The following is a 22,285-nucleotide window of genomic DNA, read 5'->3' on the forward strand; positions in this document are numbered from 1 at the left end:
AACATTCATGACCTCAAGGTCAGCCTCAACGATAGGGGCAATGCAGTTGGAAGTACAAAGGTAGCTTTCTTTAAGAGGAACACCTGCAGGACTCTAGTTACAGAGGAACAAGGAAATGGAATATGAGCAAATGATCGACACTAGGCTAACTGTGCTCTGTCGACGATCTCTGCCATGGGAAGCACTGTAACCAAAACAGTGGAAAAGTGAGTAGACAAAAATATATATTTTTGAATTGTTTTAAACATACGGGCATGAATTACAGTATTTACCTATTCAAAAGCGACAGGGTTCTGTGACATGTGATTGTTAAATAGCAGTAAGATCTTGATGGGGAGGATACTACTTTAAACTAGATTCATTTGTGTAACTAAATAGTATTCTGACCACTATTTAACATAATGCTAATTTCATACTTTGAGAAACTTTGATCCCCTTTGTCTGTTCATAACTGATATGAAGTTTTATACAAATGCTGTCGAAATTATTTGACACTAGAAAAGCCAAACCAGATACAGACACATGTTTGCATTGTTCAGAAAAGAGGAAAATCCATTGTATTAGCATTAAAAAAAGTACATTCGAGTACTTATTACAGAATGTGATTATGTAATTTCATAATTACTTCTTCTGTCTTTAAAATATGGCTTAAGTGTACTGACAACTATTTATGGTAAACTTAAAATATACTAGTATTTATTTTTACTGAAACTTGTATGTCATGTAGTTAAATATATTTGTAATTACACATTTGTAATGATGAAGTTGCAATTATACATATTAACTTTAAATGTAATATCAAATAGCACACTACTTTTATTTGACATTACAAAGTGTACTTTTTAGGTACTTGTTAAGAAACATAGTCTCATTAATTTCACTGATATTATATTAAAATATACTTACAAATGATTTGAGGTACTCTAGAAGAACACATTCAATACAATTAAGTGTGCTTCATTTTCACAGGAGATAAGTCAATCAATGATCGACTTTGTAATTTAGGGAAATAGAAAACAGAACAAATAAACCAACTTCTGTATTTGAGTTGTATGTTTTTCGTTCCTTAGATGGGGGATAAATCCAAGAAAACTTACAAAAAAACGGACAAAAAGAAAAGGTAACAAACAAAAAATCTCAGCTTCATTTATGAGATACAACCTCAAATCCAGAAAAGTACAACAAAGATTTTCATAGAATAACTTAAGTGTGTTTGTAAATATAAACACTTAAAGGCTGCAAAACACTCAAAAAAAAAGTTTGGACAGAGGCAAAATAAAAGTGAAAACAGTATTGAATATTCAAGTTAAACTCCGAAATATGTAGGTAAATTGGTAATAGGTGAGGGTATCGGGATTAGCATCTCAAGGTGATGATACACGGGACAACTTTTTGAGCAATGTTGCTGGGCAATGTTGCCGTTAACCAGATGAGACACAGACAATCTAAAGTATCCAGACAGAAATGCGTTGCCATTCTCAATGGGAAAGTGCCCAAGCAACATCGCTTGGCAACATTGCCCAAAAAAGTTGTCCTGTGTATCATCAACTTCAGGCTTTTACAAGCAAAGATGGGTCATGGCTCATCACTTTGTGCCAAATATCATGAGAGAATTGTCAAATTCAATTCAGAAATCACATTTCTAAATGCAAGATTGCAAAGTAAGTAGGTATCTCACCTTCTTACCATACATAATGTTGTGAAAAGATTCAGGGAATCCAGAGAATTCTCAGTATATGTAGGGCAAGGCAGGAAACTTCTGTTGAATGTGCTTGACCTTTGAGCCCTCAGGCGTCATTGCATTAGAAACCGTCATGCTACGGCTACATCATAGGCTCAGGGTAACCTCAGTAAACCGTTGTCACTTAACAGTCTGCTGCTGCATCAAGGAATGCCAATTGAATCTCTGTTACGCAAGGAGAAATCTATACATCAGTTCTATGCAGAGCTGGCGAGTTCTCTGGGGCCGATCTCATTTCAGACGATCCAAAACACAGTGGAAATGTACAACAGAGTGGTTTCTGGGAACTCTACGCCGTAGAAGGGATGTGCTTGACTTGCCTGTCTGCAGTCCAGATCCGTCTCTTATTGAAAATGTATGTGTAACGGAGGCCAGCTAGTAGTCGCTGTGCCAGTAAACTTCACTCCTCTGATATCAAGAGATGCTCTAGCGACTGACGCTAGAGGTTGCAGCCTTTAGCCTCATTGTTATAGCGTCCGACTCTCATGCCGGCCGACTAGGGTTCTAGTCCCACTTGAAGCGGGCGGTTTCGAACGGGAGGGGTTACATTGGTGCCGTGACCCGGATGGAAGTGTGGTTTAGGGGGGTGAGTAACGAAGGCCAGCTAATAGTCGCTGTGCCAGTAAACTTCACTCCTCTGATCTCAAGAGACACTCTAACGACTGACGCTAGAGGTTACAGACTTTAGCCTCCTTGTTAGAGCGAGAGAGGGTTCAAGTCCTGCTTGGAGCGGGCGGTTCAAACAGGAGGGGTTACATATGTCCCATCATGAAAAGGAGAATGTTGAGTAGCTGTCTTGTATCAGCGATATTGGGCAAAAACTACACTTGCAAAACTTCAACAATTAGTATCCTCAATTATCAAACATTTAGAGTAAGTGAGAGAGAGAGAGAGTGAAGTTACGTGTAGCCCAGTAGGGTGTCCCATACTCGAAATTTGTGCTCTGCATTTCAACCATCCAAATGCACACACACAGCAGTGAGTATTGAACCCACACACACTGTGAACCATGCTGTGAACACACACTCGATCAGCCATTTTTACTTTTAGTATGAACCAAGTCCCTTTAAGACAAGTCATTTTACTTGGTGGCCATCTTTGAAATCCCTCTCGGGCATGCAAGTTCAGCTCCTATCACTTTGAATGGGGAAATTCTCCAAAACTGTTCACCAAACTTACAATTAAATTTCGTATTTGAAATCACCAATTAAATCTGACAACAACTGTCTCCTAAATTTTGTTTCTAAACGCTCGAAGCCTGAGTTTTTCAAGCTAACGCACATACGCGTGATGACTTTACTAATCAACGATTGGCTATTTAATTTAAAAGGCGGGGCTTATTCGCCATATATGGGGCATTGCACTTTCTCCCATTCATAAGTAATCGAAGTGCACGTCTTCCTATATATAAAGTCTTTGGTATTAGCCTATTTAGCTAGTGTGCTCCAAAACAATGACAAAATTAGCCTTTAGAAGATATAAGCATTTAAAACGTACAGTCTCTCACTTCTGCCAATATGGAACAATGATTTTGATGACATGACTCTTCTGTAGGCCTACTTCAGCTTCTCTTCAGATTTCTGTCCAATGCTCTCTAGAATCTAAAGTGTCCCACCCCCTACATCATAACTACGCTGAAGCTGCGGCTAGAATCGGTCACTTGCAGCGCGCACACAGTCTGCTTCAGTCCAGAGACACGAAAGCACAGATCTTATGTGAGAGTCGGCGCATGCCAGAAAACGTATCAGACCCATTTGAATTCTCCACAGAATGCTGTATTTTAAAGCGATATGGAGGAGATTAGGAGGAGAGAAGGTTAGAGATTAGGAGGAAACTGCGGCTTTACCAAGCTCAACAGCTCTGGCCGAGCTGGGATATAAACAAAACAGTTCCTGTTTCAGTGGAAATTGCGTCAACACATTGAATAATGCTGTACATTTCAAGGCCTTTAAATAAAGGTAATTTTTTTCAAATTGTCGCAAATTTTCTGGATTTGGGGTTGTAGATTAAAAGGATACTTTGATTATCAAGACTTGATCATCCAGCTGTTGTGATGTTGTGCTATGTATCTTTACAGCAGGTCCACCTGTGGCTCCTCCCCATCAGGTGTGTTGGTTAAACCGGTCACTACAAAATGTTACTTTTATCCAAATGTATGTAAATATGTTTTTATGACAACAACTTTTTTTTCATAGCAGGCCCGTGTTGATGTTCATGACTGTGTGACAGCTGAACCACAGTATGCCCAGGTGAATAAAAAACGCAAGCAGAATGACGACGGTTTACACTACGTAGACGTTCAAGTCCTACAGTCTGAAAATGAGACCAGCAGGGGAAATCTGAGACAGACTCCAAACTACCACAACACAGAGTATGCAACTATAGACTTCACAACTACTGTAAATACACAGACCTCAGCTGAACCTGCAGATATTTTTATCCCACCTGGAGAACTACAGAGACCAAATATGAGGTTTTCCCAAAAGAAAAATGTGCCCTCAAAGCGAGCAGTTATGACGTGAAAAAAAACCCCCGAACAAACATTTCTTCTTTTTATTTGTATGCATTTTATCCTGCTGTAGTGTGCCATTGAGCAAGGTATTTAAGTGTGCAACTCATATTCTATGTCATGGTGGATAATAACCTGTAATTTCAAAAACAAGTGGTTGTGTTGCTTAAAATGTATTGCCTGTAATATAATTTCTACAAATCAAAATGTATTTCAGCTAGTCTCTTCCATACAGTGTATTCTGACTATGACCAGCCTTCTTTGACTGGAAGGGGTTGTATAGTTGTTTTGTCTCAGACAAAGTTCCCTTTCATTTCCAACTTCTGACCTCAAAGCATTGTAGACAATCATGCGTCATGGTCAAATGAAAACAAGATGGTGCCATGACTCACCAAGACAGTTTCAGTCATAGATAGCCTAAATATACATAGAGCCCTCATCAGCGGCTATGTTTCAGTCAAAGCCAGTCCATGAACCTTCGAGAAAAAGTTGACTGTGTGTCTGCAACTGTAGTTAGACGCATGAATATCTATACCTGCAATACACTTCAGCAGATAATTTTGCTGAACTAACACAATATAGGACGACGACATCAGCTAACACGACACTAAAAGGTTACCATAGTTTAAAACCCTGTAATATTAAGTTAACATATAGAACACAAACTAACACATTCTCAGATGTGAAGTCATCACATTTCTTCTGGAAATCTCTGGTTTTTACAACCAGAAGCTGTTGTGGCATCATTGATTCTTAGGTCCAAAATTGCATACTTTCTTGAGTATGTACTTATTTTGAATAAGAAATTACTTCACAGCCACTAAAAAAGTACGTTCTATATATAGTATGGGTGTTTGTGAATGTAATCTAGATGTACTACATGCTGTCATTATCATGTGACCTACCAGCGTCAGTTGTGTTGCTTCACCTCCATTAATAAATTATGAATGGGATAGTGAAGTTTCCATCGAATGCACACTTCAGAATCCCGCTAAAGAGCAGTAGGTCCATTTTGCCTACACACGTGTCGAATGTAGCATATCTATGTATTCATATCTATGGTTTCAGTAAGATGTTGCCATCTTGGACATTCCATGACCCCATTGAAGTTGGTGTTTATCAGTCTGTTCCAATTTTACAAGTTGAAATGTCCAACCTTCAGCGCAGTTGAAGTATCAGGGGTGGAAATTTTGATTTCCAAGTTGTCTAAAACACAGCATTACAGTGTCTACCAGCAGAGGCGAATTGGATCATGCTTATTAATGACATCCCACGTTTTTGTACTCATTACATCTCTGCAAGAGATCTATTCCACATGGAATATACACATGCCAGACCTTCAATAAATAACATATTAACATTTCATTGCTGTGTCTACCATGCCACTCACTCAAATGGCATAGAGCTGCTCAGATTGTGGTTCCAAAACCTGGAAGAATATCAGAGCCATGGGCAGGCTCTGTTATATGGTTTGTCATGGTATGACTGTATGCAATTTATGTTGTAAAATATCACAAAAATCTCTTCAAGTATGTAAGGTTTGTAAGCTGATTGCACTTATTGCAACCAAAACAGGAAATTCTTGACCCAATCACTATTCAGCAGCATTTGATATTCCCATTATACTTCAAACAGGGAGTAAAATTACTCAAATCTGCCTTTAAGTTTAAATAATTTAACCTCCTGGGTGCCACTGTCCTCGTACGAGGACATTATATTTTAGTCCATTTCTCTGACACTATACATGTCACAGTTTTAAGTCTGGATGTCCTGGAAAGAGCACATTCAGGGCTTTTTAGAGATAGCCCCATTTGTTTTGAGGTTTCACCGGGACAACAACTTCTCCTTGGCCTTTAAAAATGACTGAATGATCAAATGTTGTACTCTTAAGGAAATATGATAATACTTTGTAATTATCATTTAAATCTGACTAATTTTCAAATTGTTTGTTATAAATCAACATCTCAGGAAAATGGTATGGGGCTTCTAATCAAAATATGACTTTCTATTACAAAACAGGGCATTGATTTCATACATGTCCTCAATAGAGGACAACGGGACTTAAAGCATGTTTATCAGGCATTTTGGGAGACACAACTAGTGAATAGGGAAATAAATTAAATAGCAATGTTCCTATAAAATATTAGATATAATTTTGAAAATGTTGCCAACTATTACTCCCATTATTGCACTTCTTTTTTCATTTGCTCAAAGAACACATTAATATGCAAATTAGATACAGTGTAGATACATTACATTGAATGGGAAAACTTATGTATGGCCATTTTACCCAGATATTGCATAAAGTAAAATGGTATATCAGTTCATTCGCTTATATCTTTCACATTAGAGAATAATCTTTAAACAAAGTTTGGTTTAAAAAATCCTGAAAATTGATTGGTGAAATCCCATTGTTTTTTGCCAATACATTTCATGTCATTTTATTTTTAAACAACTGAGTCCCGGTGTCCACTTACAAGGACATAGCATAACGAATAAAATATACTTTTATATTATACTTATACTAAACTTATATATTTTTCCATTTCTTTCTTATGCTCTAAACAATGTAGCCTGATGACATGGAAAAATACTAAATTTAAAATAATTTGTTTTCCTGGGCCTTAGGAAGTTAAACTAGACAAATTATTTTAGAAGAAGACGAAGAATGACTTTGAAACGCAAATTAAATCATTAAATGGGAAGTTATGCCCTCTGCTGGTCATAATAACAGAACAGTGATTTTGTTATAGTAGCCTATGAGAAACTTTGAGGAAAATCTACTCATTTTGTCACACACTTAAAGTTCAACTAACAAAGAATGAACGCGCTTTCAAGTTTCATAATTAGCTCATCATCATTATATTACGTTATCTAACAGGTAATGGTCCTATAAAGATCTAACGTTAGCAATCTAGCTATAAAAACGATACATGATTAACATAAACATATACAAAAAACTATGGTGATTTTCATTTCCAGTCCTTTTTTAACTAAGCTTCTAATGAATTAATAAAGTTTTTAGTTTTTTTTAATAAAAGGAAATATTTAGTTATTCTGACTAGCTTACATATAGGCTACCGTTGTAAATAGTACCAATCAAAATGGAACGCTGTAGATTTGGTGTAATAGATTTTTTTTTAAAAATAACAATAAAAGTGTTGCCATTAAAATAGCCTATAGATGTGAACCTAAGTCCACGCAATAGCCAATGGCAACACGCTTTACGGCAGCACGAATGACGGAAGTCGTCACAGCTCGTCAATAGCAAATATACTGACGATTAGGTATTTTGTTAGCTGTCTGTGTCTATGTATGGCACAGTTAATGAATCTGACTGTAATAATGTGCTGGTTAGTGGGTAGTCAGTTTGCTCTGTAATCCGCTCATCAGTCTGAGGGTCGCCGGAAATGACTTTTACTGGTGTAGAGATATCACATCCGACCTGTGCATCATCATGGAGATGGATCGGCGAGTATTAGTGATATAACCGCACACTCGCTCCGCCAGAGACGTGGTTTTGCGGGGACTGGCCCGTCGTGAGGGGGAACGCAATGTAGGTAACTTAACGTTACTGGTTTATTAAACGTGTCTGACTTGCTCTTGATTTATTTGTATTCGTTTCGGGGGCCTTTAAAAGCCTGACATGCATGAGTAGCCTGTTCATTGACGTCATTATGCATAGCATCTACAAATAATAATAATAATGGAAGTAATTATGAATAATTTCTCAGCAATTATACGCAAAAGGCGGTCTAGTAACGTGTTTAATTGGTGTGATGGTATTTTCGATGAAACCTGCACAGGTTCATTTAATTATTCCGCCCAAATTGTTTCAGCTGGGGATTTAATAATAACTCACACTTTTATGTGTATGAAGTGAAATTATGTGCTTGTGCAGACAGTTCACTGTTCATTCATGATTGTGCGTTTTATTCCGAGTTTCGGACGAAGAACGTGCTATTACTACAATAAAACAGCTGAAAGGGGCTTCTGATAGGTTCCTGAATTTCTCCACTTAATTATTCAGATAGAAACGTGTTTATAAAATAAAATCACTCCAGTGGTAACGTACGGAAGTTGTGCGTGACAAGGCAGGGAACCATTTTAGAAAGTTTCACTAAACGCATGTGAAACATGCTACTACCATGTATATTGTTTGTATTATATGGTACCATGTATATGTGTAGTATTACTATCTAATGAATTGGAGTATCAGGTAAACACCATGGTATATAAATATGCTTATAAATATGCTCAGTGCCATGTTTGGGACATTATTCTATGTAAATATGTATGATTGGCTAGACCAAAGAATGGAGATAGTATAGTATTCCAATTTTACCATGTTTGAATAATTTGGAGTCTTATGATTTAATCGATTACTTGGGGTATATGTAACAATACCCTCATGTCACAATTCGATACATATCATGATACTGAACTCACGATACGATATTATTGCGATACTCCAAGACGTATAATAAAAGGTTAATTTTTTTTAACCTTTGATTAAATGCTAAATTTGGTATTACATTGGGGGTGGAAATTAATAATTGACGTGGTGCTGGTGCTGGTAATCCAATGCACAGGAAAATGGTGACACCAGAATAAAAATATTCATTTGTAAAGCTGAAAATACAGAATTATTTTACACAAATATGTTTGCACTCTTTTACTGACTAGATATATTTAAAATTACTGGTAAAATAAGACATTTGGCATTATCAGGACCCACAAATATTCCCCCATTGCATTATTAATCATTATATTGTAGTTTAATGTAGTATTGACACTAAAACTCTGTAAATTAGATTTTTTTTTCTCGCACAGTAAATTTCATTTTGGGTGAACTATACACAATATATATAGTCACTATCCAAGATGCATATTGTTGCATTTTTGTATTGTGATTATATTGTGACCCGATATATTGTTACACCCCTACTATTATCTCATTTTATCCCATCAGTTCCTTGAAAGATGTTGTCCAATCTTCTGGCTGAGCAGAAAGGGACCGAGCAAGAGCCTGCGTCTGCGGCTGGTCCGTGCCATCGTGCTCCTCAGTCTTCGCTGTATCAGGAGCCGCTGGCCAATGGATGCAGAGAAACCAGCAGGGAGGAGATTGAATCTGGTGACAGACTACAGCCTTCAGACTTTGAGAAAGGAATGAATGAAGTTCATCCGGGGAATGAAGGCGCTCTGAGACAGATGATGTTAGATCCGAAAAGTAGTAACTTTGGAGTCAATCCTAGTGCAATATGCATACAAACGTGTACTCAGCAAGGTAATGTTGAATATATGTGGTAAAATCTGCAATGTTCCCTCTACGGTTTCTACAGAATACCCCTTGGCTACCTGAGCCGAAACACTTTACATTTTATAGAATTCAAAAAGGGGTCTCTTCTGCTCACCAAGGCAGGATTTATTTAAATTAAAAATACAGTAAAAAGGTCATTGTGATTTATTACAATTTAATATATTTAAAATTTTTATTAATTTCTGTGATGGCAAAGCTGAATTTTAAGCACCATTACTCCAGTCTTCAGTGTCACATGATCCTTCAGAAGTACTTCTAATATGCTGATTTGGTGCTCAAGAAAATGTCTTATTTTTTTATCAATGTTCAAAACAGTTGTGCAGCTTAATATTTCTGTGGAAACATGCATTTTTTTCACGATTCATTGATGAATTGTAACATTGTAAATGTCTTTACTGTCGCTTTATCAATTTAAAGCAAATATTTAGGTAATATGCCAGGATGATAGTTATTGAATAGTAGGATAATTAGAGGCCACACATTGTTGTGTGTAACTTGAGTAACTTTTTATTTTTTGTTATAGTAATCCTGATATAACAAAATATATTACTTAGACCAGTGTTTCCCAATCCTGGTCCTGGAGAACCCCCAACACTGAACATTTTTGATGACTGTCTTATGTGCAGTGTTGGGGGTTCTCCAGGACCAGGATTGGGAAACACTGACTTAGACTAATAGAAAAACTTACAATAATATAATACCAGCATATAACATGCATAAGAATACAATATAAAACAGAATAACAAGACAGAAAATTAAAATCCATGGTCTTCCATAGGCCCATTCATTTAGCTTTTTTTCATTAAATATCTAGCTGACTAAGTTTGTCCCCTGGGTGTTTTTGGTCTGCTGCTGCACAGGAGTAACTTCAGAAGCTTGCACAAATTCCATCTTAGAGGGAACATTGCAGATGTCTAATGTGAAAGACCTGGTTCCAAAGGAATCATGAATTTTTTTTGCCATCTTCTATGAGTGAAGATATTGCTTTTACGGAACACTGCTTTTGAACAACATCTCTTGCAGATGGCAAGTTCAGGGATCCACGACCAGCTGGACCATCAGGAGAGCAGCTTGGAGTTCTGGAACGATTTCTTGTGTCCCATCAAACGGAGATGAAACGTCTGCTGACTGATACCTTTGGATCTCTGACCCAACGTCTTGAAGCAGTGGAGAGGAAGATGGACCAGCTGTGTTCACAAAGCAGTGCACATACTTGCAGTTTAGCTCAGCTGCACAGTAAAGTTGGCCAGCTGGGAAGAGACTTGTCCTTTTGCCATCCAAATACTTCAAGCGTTTCATCATCTTGCAGTTTTGGTAAATGTCTGTTCATGTTTGCATAATGAAATGCTTAAATTAATAATTATATAAATTGGCGATAATTTAGTTTTCTTCAGACATAACCCAGGAAATGCTGGGATGAACGTAGTTTCCTTTCCTGTGTTGACATTTTCTGTTGTAACAAGAAATGGGGATGGGATATATTAAAGGGCTTGTGCCATTTTAAATAGCCAATAGCATTTAGTTTGTTACATTCTCGGACCATGATTTGCTGTTTCTGGTTATGGTCAGGTGGAGAGCATTTTATTGAGCAAAAATGTGATGTGCTGCTTAGTGCATCATTATTATTGTCTGTTTTTCTGGAATTTATGCTAAAAGATAAAATTTTAGTACTCAGTAATATGCATGACCTCAAAGCTAAGCAAAGATATGGATTACATTTTTATTTTACTTAAATTATTGTGTGTTTGCAGGAGTAGACGCAGAAGTGCCAAAAGACAACAAAGGAATCATCTCAAATGTCTCCTCTTCTAGGCCACAGTCTCTTTATAGATCACCTGAATCAAAAAAGGACCCTGTGTGTTCATGGGCAATGTCAACTCTTGCTCATAAGCCTGAGGACCCAAGCTGTCAGGGTCCAGGTAGGAATTGCAGTGGCTCTAGTTCATCATCTGGAAACCTAAAAATTAGCTCTTCTGGACAAACTGACAATTGTTTGCAGGGTAACTACTCACCCGTTTCAGATTTTGAAGACCTGGAAATGGAACTGGAAGCTGAGAAGGACAGAGTTGCCTTAAGCTTATTGGTCGATTCTGTGCTCAGCTGCTCAGATGACAATGACAGCCGAGGACTTCCTTGTAAACAGGAAGCCCTGTCCTCTGATAGTGTGGGGAATGATAAATCTGGTCAGAAGGGAGAAGACATCTTGATAAATCAGCGTTTACATGTTCCTGAACACCCCCGGGTGCCTTCTGTTCAGTTTTCGCTTTCAAAAGAAACCAATTCAAAGCCCCCTGGGAAACCATTGACAAATTCCAGTAAAGACGAGAGAAAAAATAGTCAGCAGCAGTCCTTTAGTCAAATTAGCTTCCCTTTCTCCACTAAGCCGCTTGGAGCACTACCAAAACCTGATAAAGCCAAGGGTTGTTCAGTTTTCTTTCAGACTTCTAACAAGAAAGAAGATGAGATCTTGCACAAGATTGAAATGAATGGTATTTTTCACTCTATCACTACCTCATTGAGTAATAGTACTTCAGTCTTGGATCACATCCCAACGTCAAGGGATGTAGATGGACTGACAGGGACAAATGCTGGAGATTCTGTTGAGAGCACAAAAATAAGTAGTAAAGAACTAAACACTGATTTATCATGCTCAAAGGACAGCCCTTTAAAACTCTCTTTTCAAGAGTCATCAGTCCTGCCATACTGTAAACTTGCTTTACCGAACCAATTGGTAAAAGGTGCAGGTGACCAAAAGTCACTAGGTTCACTTTTGACATTTCATCAAGCACACTCCAGTTCCCATCTCTCGGGTTCAAGAAATGGTTCATCCAAACCATTTTTAGACAGTGATATTAACAAACTGTTGAATCAGCTCTCGAACACTGCCCACCGCTTGGTATCCAGCAGATGTTCCTCAAACGGCTTGGATAAATGGACTGGTTACAGCAGAACTGCATCCAAGCTCAAACACTGTGGTGGAAAGAAACATCACCTTCCTGGATTTCCCGCTCTTAAAGTTGAAGAAGCCCTTTCTTTGTCCTTTCTCGAGCAGGGAGGAGAGATATCCAACCATTGGCAGCCGATTCTTGAGGACTCGATACTTGAGGTCTCTCCTTTGTTGACTGGTACACTAGCTTGTCCTTCAAATGCTTTACCGATCAACCTGGATAAAGACTCCGCATGTTGTCCTAGCTTATCTCAACTTTTTCGGCCTACCACTCCGCCTTTGTCTACTCTAAGCAAAGGGAGCTTCTCTGGGGCAGGTGTTAGTACTGTCCTGGCTTTATCTTCTCCAACATCCTTCAGACTGTGGTTTCGACACAGAAGGCTCAACTTTCCTCTTACGCAGTTGTCACGTCCTGGTATCCATACGGTTGTGAGTCGGATTTTGGGGCGGTGCAAGAGTCAGCCTTTTCGACCTCTGGTTGACTTCACAGCCCCACCAGGCGCAGACAACGATCACCAGTAAGTTAAAACTGTTGAAGTTAAAAGTTTCTTTTGCATGTTTTGATTGCAAGAAAAGTTTGATTAACATAATCAGAAATGAATGTCAGTTTTGACCTGCATGCTGCTTGCACTTACAATTCAACCCGTTTTGATCTACATTTTTTCGTTAATAGCTATACACGACGATCCAGTCAAGAAGCTACACCCAGCAGGAAAAGAGCTTCAGCACGGTGGGCATATCCCCCTGCATCTCTCGCCATTTAGCTGACCTAATCATTTACATTTTTTTAATCAGTCTTTGCTTACCAGTTATGGTTCAGGTTGAAGGTGAAGTGCATCATTTCAGCACAACTAGCAACACGAATTGCAAAAAAAGCTTTCCAAACCTGCGGAAGTCTACAGTGGCCTGGCATCTTTTATGTTTGCCTTCAAACCTATGTTCCTTTCAAACTCATTTTATGTTATCTGTGGGCTTCCTGTGTTTGGAATGCAACAGTGAACAGGGATGACACCGATTCCCTTTTCATTGTTGCTCTGTTGATTCATTCCATGCACCTTGCGAGTGAGTAAGTTGCGGCAGATCTACTTCTGGGTCATTCCGTGTCAAATCAACCAAATTTCGGAAACTTCCCAGACTCAAATTTTTGATTTTGTTAATATTTTTTTCTGTACGAAGACAAATATTAATAATGATTAAAGCCAAAATATTAAATGTCATGGATGTATATTGACTGAGTAATCCACTATTTTGTAGGGAGTGGTAGGGGTCAAAATGTAATTTGGGAGCCAATTTACTGGGGTGTAAAAATGACTTTAGAAAGATGGCAGCATCATTTATTTTAACACAGATTTTACTAATAGACCTACTTATTTCTGTTTACTTTAGCTATCTTTGTTTCATCATATGCCATCGGTGACCGTTCAAAAATGGCAAAAAGCACTTGTGTTTTTTGCCCCAAGATTGCATGCCTGGTATTATTAAATATATCTTAATATCCTTTTAGATTCTGGTTTTTAAACTTTTCATTTTGTATCTTTATTTTAAAGGCTCTATAAGGTTCAAATCCCAGAGATATGGATATGCTAATGCCGCTCCATGAGTAAATTGTACACATTTTCAGTGGTCAAAAAAACAAATGTGGGTCGCTTTGCATACAGCTGATACTTTGTCATTGTACAGAAAAGAATATTAACAAAATCATAAATTTGAGCCGGGGACCTCTGGTTGAGTTGACACGGAATGACCCTTCTACAAACGTTGATGCATTTTTGCTACCGACATGAATGACAAGCTTGTGCAGCTAGGTGTGTTTGAGCTATCCTGTTACTTTTCTATGGCCCTGTTTACACTTGTGCGTTTTTGTTTTAAAACTGTGTTCACACTACACGACCGAAAACGCATGTCACATGACCGTTCATGCACACTGGGCATGCGCGTACAATTGTAAACAGTTTCTGCAGTATTATATAATGCAGAGTTTAACTGCACAATGGCTGCTAAAAAGGACATCAAAGTCAGCAAAGCATTTAGTTCCATCTCCATGTTATTGTTTATGGTCGTTGAAGCTGGTATGTTACAGAGCCGTTGAGAGAGACGGCTCTGGGATGCGTTTCCCAAAAGCATTGTAAGCTGATCGTAAGAACAATAGCCACCAATGGTCTCTACAATCGATTTAGGCTTACAATGCTTTTGTGAAATGTAGGCCTGGGGCCCGTTCTTCGTACGTCGCTAACTCAGTTAGCTGGATTTGATTGTTGACAATTTGACATGATCTCGGGATTGTTTGGTTCTTCGAAGCTCATCCTGGACTTGCTGTCATAGTAACAGGTCCATAAGCTTAAACCTGCTCATGAGCAGGCTTATTTCATGTAAACAGGATTAGATTGCATCTTGAGGTGATACTTAAAATCTGTCCCAGCCACTGCTACTTTATTACAAGAGTTTATTACTGAACCAGGGGCAATAATAATAATTTTAAATAATAATAATATAAAAATGTTATATTGTTTATGTATATGAGAATGTATATAATAATATCGAGACACAGCCACTTGATTGAGCGATTTATTTGTGATGGAATAATTACTTTATAATTTTATTGGAGGTTTACACACATGTTGTACAGTTACTCTGAGCCGTGCATTAATTTAAGTGATCACAGATATTATGGGAGTGGCTTGATGCAGCACAAGAGATGCAGATAAATGGATCTTGACCCTTAAGAAACTTTAATACTGTCACGTTACAAATCTGCTCCAAATTGAATTAAAAATTAAATTACAACATTGAAATAAAAATGTACAGGGTGTACAAATACTGTATAAAATCGTGAATATAAATAATTGGTAATCATGTTAAAAAAACAAAACACATTTATCATTTATCTATTATAACTTTTATGTTGGTTTGGTGGTTTGGCTGTTTCCTTATAAAGGTCCAGAAATTCGTGGGGTTTTTATTGTATAATTTGTCAAGTTTTTTGCCAGGTGGCTTTTTTAATTATATGATGTCATTACGTTGCTGTCTTGACGCCAGCCAATCGCTGCATTGCTGATCATGGTTTCGAGTATCGATGCATCTGCCCTCTTCAGGGAACACAAGAACGCGCAGTGATTTTAGATAATTTAATCCAGATATTTTAATCCAATCCGCAAATTCGTTTAAAGAACCAAATTAGCCTGAGATCAGTTATCACGATTAAAAGATCTGGGATCTGTCAAATCATCTCAGATGTAATAAGCAACGTACGAAGAACAGGCCCCTGGTCTGTTATTGTCGTGTTCTGGTAGCGTAATGTGGGCAGCCATGTCTTCATTTTCAAAAATCTCCATTTTTTTTTTACACTGAAACGCAACCTCCGTGTTTTCAAACTGGAACTGGGTCTGCAACATATTTGAAGTCTCCCATTTTCAAGGGTCGAAAACACTGGAGTGGTATAGACGATAGGCGTAACCGTGGCAAAAGTTATGCATTTTAAAACGAATTTGCACTAGTGTAAATGGGGTCTAAAGGATTGAATGCACGTTTTTCACCCAGCAGCCCATAAAACATAGGAGTAGTGACTGAGCCAAATCTACACCAACATATCTTTTGGGGGTGGGCTAGTAAGCAGCCAGCTACAAAACCCTAGCAACTCCCTGGCATCTTCAGAACACCTTACACCATGTTCTAATCAGACTCAATGCGAAAAGATTTTAGAGACATTCAATTTGTATTTACACAATAGACAAGTCATATCTACAAGATGTGACAAAATCGATCACAAATCACAGTCAATCAGAAGAGCATTTGGGTGGGCTCTCTCTGCAAGCGCAATGCTGTCATACACTCCCTGGGGTAAATAATGATCTCTTATTATGGCTGTTAAAGTCATGCAAAATGATATTTTAAACTAATTAAACCATTTTATACCATACAGAACACAGTCGATACCGGAGTTGTCAGTCGCAATGTCACAGAAATAGAAATTATTTCAAAAATAGAATCCCCTGTCTTGTCGTGTATCACTGTCATGGCTGGTTAGGACAAAAACAGCAGCTGCATAGCAACGCCCTGGCAACCACCCAGAACACCATAGCATCATGACAGCACTCACGTTTTCTTCAGAAAATGTGAAAATCTAGTTATGTTTTTCTATTTGGTTTGGTGCTGCTAGTAGTGCAGAAATGACTCACTTCACCTTAAGTATTGTGTCTATAAAGCAATCTGCATAGTAAAAAACAAAAACAAATTGTCAATAAAATAATCATTCATTCTATTATCATATTTGAAGCATGAAGCCAGACCAGTTTTACAAACCACAGCTAAGCTGATCATTTAATCATGTAGATGTTGACTGATGTTAGATTAGCAATCACCTGGTATTCTCTGAAATGCTTGCTTTTTTCACTGTGTAGGAAGGCCATCTCATCTTCATCAATGTGTCATCTGTCAAAAATTCGTCTTACACCAGAAAGGAGCCTGGATCACCCCTCACGGCACAACATCAGCCCCAAGTCGGTGCGATTGGATGGATCCCCTACTGAATCTGTGCCTAGTTTTGCTATTGTCAGTGCAAATGTCAAATACCCTGGTTTGCATAGTCGGGGAGCATCTAGAGAAATGAAACAGGTATTATATATTATCTCTTCTATAATTTGAGCTAATTATTTGGAAAGTAGAAAAAATGCAAGTCGGCAAAAGCACTCACCGGCCACTTTATTAGGTGCACCTTGCTATTACCAGGTTTGACCCCATTTTGCTTTCAGAACTGCCTTAATTTTTCGTGGCGTAGATTCAACAAGATGCTGGAAACATTCCTCCGAGATTTTGGACCATATTGACATTATAGCATATCGCAGTCGTTGCAGATTTGTCAGCTGCACATGATGCAAAACTGGATAGTTTTGGATAGTAGTTTCTGAAATACTCAGACCAGACTGTCTGAGTATTTAAATCAGCTTTCTTCCCCATTCTGATGCTCAGTTTGAACTTCTGTCTACATGCCTAAATGCATTGAGTTGCTGCCATGTGATTGGCTGCTTAGATATTTGCGTTAACGAGCAGTTGAACAGTTGAACTAATAAAGTGGCTCGTGTGTGTATTTTTTGGATACAGACATTGCGGAACTGAAGGATTTAAGTTTTGTTTCCTCAAGGCTTGAAATTCATCTTTCTTGTAGGTGGGACTCTACGATACTAATGCTGAAGCTCAAGCTGGTCAACGTTCCAAAAGGGTCTCCCAAATTCGTATTCGTAAGACAGTTCCCAAACCAGATAACAACCTTACTCCAATGGGACTCCCCAAACCAAAGAGGTGAGCATTGAATTAATTTTAGTCTTTATAATATGATAGTGTGGAATATTATTAGAACTGGCTGATATGTAAATATTTATCTGACTTTTGACTATTTTCAATGTATTTGCTTTGAGACTCACACCTGTAGGTAAATGCGGTTGTCAATCCCAAAAACTGACAGTGTGAGTGTAGCTTTAATGGCCAAATTAAAAGTGCTTTAATATAATTGTGATATTCATAGTAGTGTTGTAGTCGAGACCACCTAAACCGAGACAAAGTCAAGACTAAAACAAGTGTGTGTTGAGACCAAGACAAGACCAGTGTGTGTTGAGGTCAAGTCAAGACCAAGACCAGTGTGTGTTGAGATCAAGACAAGTCAAGACTGAGACCAAAACAAGTCAAGACCAAGACCAGTGTGTGTTGAGATCAAGACAAGTCAAGACTGAGACCAAAACAAGTCAAGACCAAGACCAGTGTGTGTTGAGACCAAGACAAGACAAGACCAAGACCAAGACCAGTGTGTGTTGAGACCAAGACAAGTCAAGACCAAGACCAGTGTGTGTTGAGACCAAGATCAAGACTTTGAGGGTTGAGAGACCAAGATCAGTGTGTGTTGAGACCAAGACAAGTCAAGACCAGTGTGTGTTGAGACCAAGACAAGACCAAGACTTTGAGGGTTGAGAGGCCAAGATCAGTGTGTGTTGACACCAAGAGAAGACCAAGACTTTGAGGGGTTGAGACCAAGACCAGTGTGCGTTGAGACCAAGGCTGTGTCAAAAACTTCCTCTATACCCTCAATCACTATTCCCTACATTAGTCCACTAATATAGTTCACTTGAGGTAGTGAATGAAAACGAGTAAGCAAATGAGTGTGTACCACTTTTTTTGTGCGTGATGTTTAATAATTATTTGAAACTTTGCAAACTGGCAGCTCCAGTAGTAAGATGAAAATATTTGTCTTGAACTCTGTCATGGAAACTATGGATCAACCTTAATTAAACAATTTAATAATTAATTAGAAAGGAATTTATACCTGTATGATGCTGATGCCACATTGGACAACGCGGTTTGGAAAAAGGATGGACGGATGATTCAGTTGCGAGAGCCATCTTCTGGCCAGACATGGGAATTAATTCGGCACTCGACTCTCACAGTGCATTATGGGTATATCTAGCCATTTAGCATACATTGGTTGTACACTCGTTATTGCCATGCATTGTGGGATTGAATGAGTGCACTCAATATTGTCCACTATGGTTTCTGACACAACGACAAATGGACATCCCCTCAAATAGCACTCTATTTCAGGGGAAAGGGGCAATTTCAGACAAAGCCCTAGACAAGACCAAGACTTTGAAGGGTTGAGATCAAGACAAGACCAAGGCAGGGCGAAACCGAGTCAATACCAAGACCAAATTCATCTAAAATATCTACTTCTGCCGCCTGAGAAAGGTCTTATTCTAATTGTATTTATTAAAGATAAGACATTGTATCAAATGAAATCACTTACAACTTAGTCTGAGACCAAGACAAGACCGAGGACAAATGCGGTCGAGACCAAGACTTAAGACCAGTCTCAAGTACTACAACTCTAATTCATAGTGTTAAAAAAACGTTGATTTATATATCTTAAATGTGTTTCAATGTCCAGCTTTGATTGATGCGTTTGTGTCCCATAAGGCTGAAGAAAAAGGAATTCAGTTTGGAGGAGATTTATACCAATAAGAATTACAAGTCTCCGACACCTAACAGGTTTGTTCTCGCAATTTGTGTATTTTATTTATTTATTTATTTAATTTGACTCTTGGAAAATCGTTTCTGATTGTTATTTTCATTTACACAGAAGTCTGGAGACGATATTTGAAGAACCGAAAGAGAAAAATGGCTCCCTGATCTGCATTGGTCATCAGAAACGAAAGCGAGTCCTAGACTTCCCAGATTTCACGCTGCCTCGGAAACGCAAGGCTAAAACTAACCTGGGTCCGCTGCGTGTGAAGGGGCCGCGAGGAAGGGCTCGTAGGGGTAGACAGGATGACGCTGATCTTGACGTAATGCTAATTGAGAGACTCACAGAACTGGAAGACTACTTTTCTCGCCAAGGCCTGGAGGTTTAAGTTCAGATTTTCACAAATCTATTCCCAATAAGTTACCAAAAAAATGTTTGGTTTTAATATTATTGCCAAGGCATGGAAACAATTGGAGCTTTACAGATTGTTGTACACGGAACAATTAGCAATAGATGGAAATGAACATTTTCTTGTAGCATTTACAGTTGAGACTTCAAAGGTATGAAGCGCACTGACCCACGGTATTTGAGGCGTGTGTGTGTGTGTGCGTGTGTGTGTGCGTGTGTGTGTGTGTGTGTGCGCGTGTGTGTGCGCGTGTGTGTGCGCGCGTGTGTGTGCGCGTGTGTGCGCGCGTGTGTGTGCGCGCGTGTGTGTGCGTGTGTGTGCGCGTGTGTGCGTGTGTGTGTGTGTGTGTGTAAATAATACAAGCACATTATAGTAAACCTTCACTTGAGCACTTTCCGTTTCCTCACAATGTGACTGCTGCAACTTAGTTGTTTCTCTTGCATTTGCGACATGTGGCTAAACAGCGTGTTATTTACTGGCATTTTCTGGCAAAAAATGAGTGTGGTAATGACGATTAATGATCCTTTGGTTTATGCCCTTCATGGTCTCCGAAACAAGGTGCTCACCCGCCTAGACTACTCATGACCCATGAAATCGGCAGCTTAGATTTCATTACATTACTTTTTTTTTTTCCATCTGGACCGCTTTTTCGGTCTAGATAATTCTGAGGCGTTTGCTGCCAAAAAAAACCCCCAATACTACAAACTATTTACCAGGAACAGTGCAGTGATTGATAACTATATTCTTGTGAGATGTTTTAATGTATTTCACCATAGAAATATTAAACTTTGTGTTTCTGCATTTGTTGTTCTTGCTGGGCTGTCATGAATAAGCCATGGCTTTCCCTCAGCCTTCTCACCTTTAGCTGCTACTAGACCGTTTAATGAAACTTTTCCGCCTTTTCTTCAGCTATTTGAACTTGGTTTGAAATGGCTCTCTGAGAAAAATGAATATTCTGTCATTTATTCACCCTTCACGTTATTCAAAACCTGTTTGACTGACTTTCTTTGAAATTTTTTCGTGGCTATATAATGAAAGTTAATGGAGTCCGATGTTGTTTTGAACCCCACTGAATTGTGTGGACAATGTTGCAGCATTCTTCAAGTCATACAGGTTTGGAACAACATGAGAGTGAGGAAATGTCAGAATATTCTTTTTTTTTTTTAAAGAGAGAGAAAACATGTTTGAGTTCCTTTTTAAAGGTTTTTCATTTATCCCATATGTTATATAGCCAAGAGAACATGCTGTCACCTCAAAACAGGGTAGACAAGCCTTTGGTTTGTGGAAAAAAAAAATATATATATTGCTCTGTTAACTGTGAAAATTGCTTTTATTCGTCACAAACTTTTGGATTAGACTTATCCAAAACAGAGCCACGTTGTGATATGTAATGCATATGTCGTGAATATATGCTTCTTATTTGCAGGCTTAATATATCTGGTTGTGAAGCATTTGGTGAAACCCGTATTTCACTTTTCTACCCTGACATTTACTGGATATTATATGCAGCTATTAATGTGGTGATCTGGCCTGATTGGACAGTTTTTAGTTTTTTTTTTAGGTTTATCATTCCATTGTGCGATTGATACTGCCACAACTTTATTCTTATTTTTGAGGATAACGGCAAGGCAACATACTTTGTTGTGGTGTGTTGTCATATTTTTAGGTTATTTTAATTTTTTTTTTTTTATGGAAAGCTTTTACAATCATTTGTAATGTAGCTTTGGACCTTATCTGCACTTCACCCCCAAAGAATCTGCGTCTTTGCCTGACGCGCATCTCTGTGCCAGTTTGTGATGGAAATGTGGTTACAACTCAACCTATAGACATTTATTGTCTTTTATCTCTTTGAAATTTTAGTATTGTACTTACAGGCCCAATTAAAAATAATAATAAGGCTGCTGTGTGTTTTGCTCAATTATGCAGTGGAACTGGCTGTTAGAATTGTTTTGTTAGTTTTTGATATTTTATTTCCATACCCCACTTCCTGTGTTACTGATACTGCTACTGTTGTGCTTCTCTTTGAACCCACCAACAGACCAACACTAAGTATTGCTTGAGTGCTATCAATCAGTGTGATTTTATATATATTTTATGAATAAAATAGTGTTAAGTAAGACTCTCTTAATGATATTTTTCTTTATCACGATAAAAAATAAATCATAAAATATAATTTATTTCAACTTCTTATCAAACAAATTACCTTTTTTTTATTCTTTTTCTGATCCTCCATGCTGATGTGTCTCAACAAAAAAGGTATTTCTGGATTATTTATTTTTATTAGTTTATTAATTGGCTTTGTTTACTACCGGGTAGTATGACCATACTATTGTGTTTTAGTTTCTTTGCGAATATTTCT

General features: G+C 38.1%; 2 protein-coding genes across 5 annotated transcripts; both read left to right on the plus strand.

Annotated features, from left to right (window-relative positions):
* The first annotated feature begins 95 nt into the window (after nucleotides 1-95).
* On the plus strand, nucleotides 96-5,614 carry LOC307124574 (uncharacterized protein). Its single transcript, XM_079813901.1, has 4 exons — nucleotides 96-206; nucleotides 1,071-1,120; nucleotides 3,819-3,847; nucleotides 3,937-5,614. Exons 1-4 carry the CDS (start codon nucleotides 175-177, stop codon nucleotides 4,261-4,263), a joined length of 438 nt encoding a protein of 145 aa, XP_079670027.1. The 5' UTR covers nucleotides 96-174; the 3' UTR covers nucleotides 4,264-5,614.
* A 1,849-nt stretch (nucleotides 5,615-7,463) lies between these two features.
* Nucleotides 7,464-22,041, plus strand: LOC307125668 (uncharacterized protein). 4 transcript variants are annotated; one of them, XM_079815713.1, is made up of 9 exons: nucleotides 7,464-7,806; nucleotides 9,223-9,537; nucleotides 10,594-10,884; nucleotides 11,322-13,035; nucleotides 13,191-13,247; nucleotides 16,915-17,128; nucleotides 17,679-17,812; nucleotides 19,475-19,546; nucleotides 19,638-22,041. In XM_079815713.1, exons 2-9 carry the CDS (start codon nucleotides 9,234-9,236, stop codon nucleotides 19,906-19,908), a joined length of 3,057 nt encoding a protein of 1,018 aa, XP_079671839.1. In that variant the 5' UTR covers nucleotides 7,464-7,806; nucleotides 9,223-9,233; the 3' UTR covers nucleotides 19,909-22,041. The 4 variants fall into 4 exon arrangements, with proteins under 4 accessions (XP_079671839.1, XP_079671841.1, XP_079671842.1 ...); XM_079815715.1 differs by having other exon boundaries at nucleotides 7,468-7,806; nucleotides 19,641-22,035; XM_079815714.1 differs by having other exon boundaries at nucleotides 7,497-7,810.
* The last annotated feature ends 244 nt before the right edge of the window (nucleotides 22,042-22,285 follow it).

Source organism: Gobio gobio, assembly GCF_949357685.1.
Source record: "Gobio gobio genome assembly, chromosome: 4".
Taxonomy (NCBI): domain Eukaryota; kingdom Metazoa; phylum Chordata; class Actinopteri; order Cypriniformes; family Gobionidae; genus Gobio; species Gobio gobio.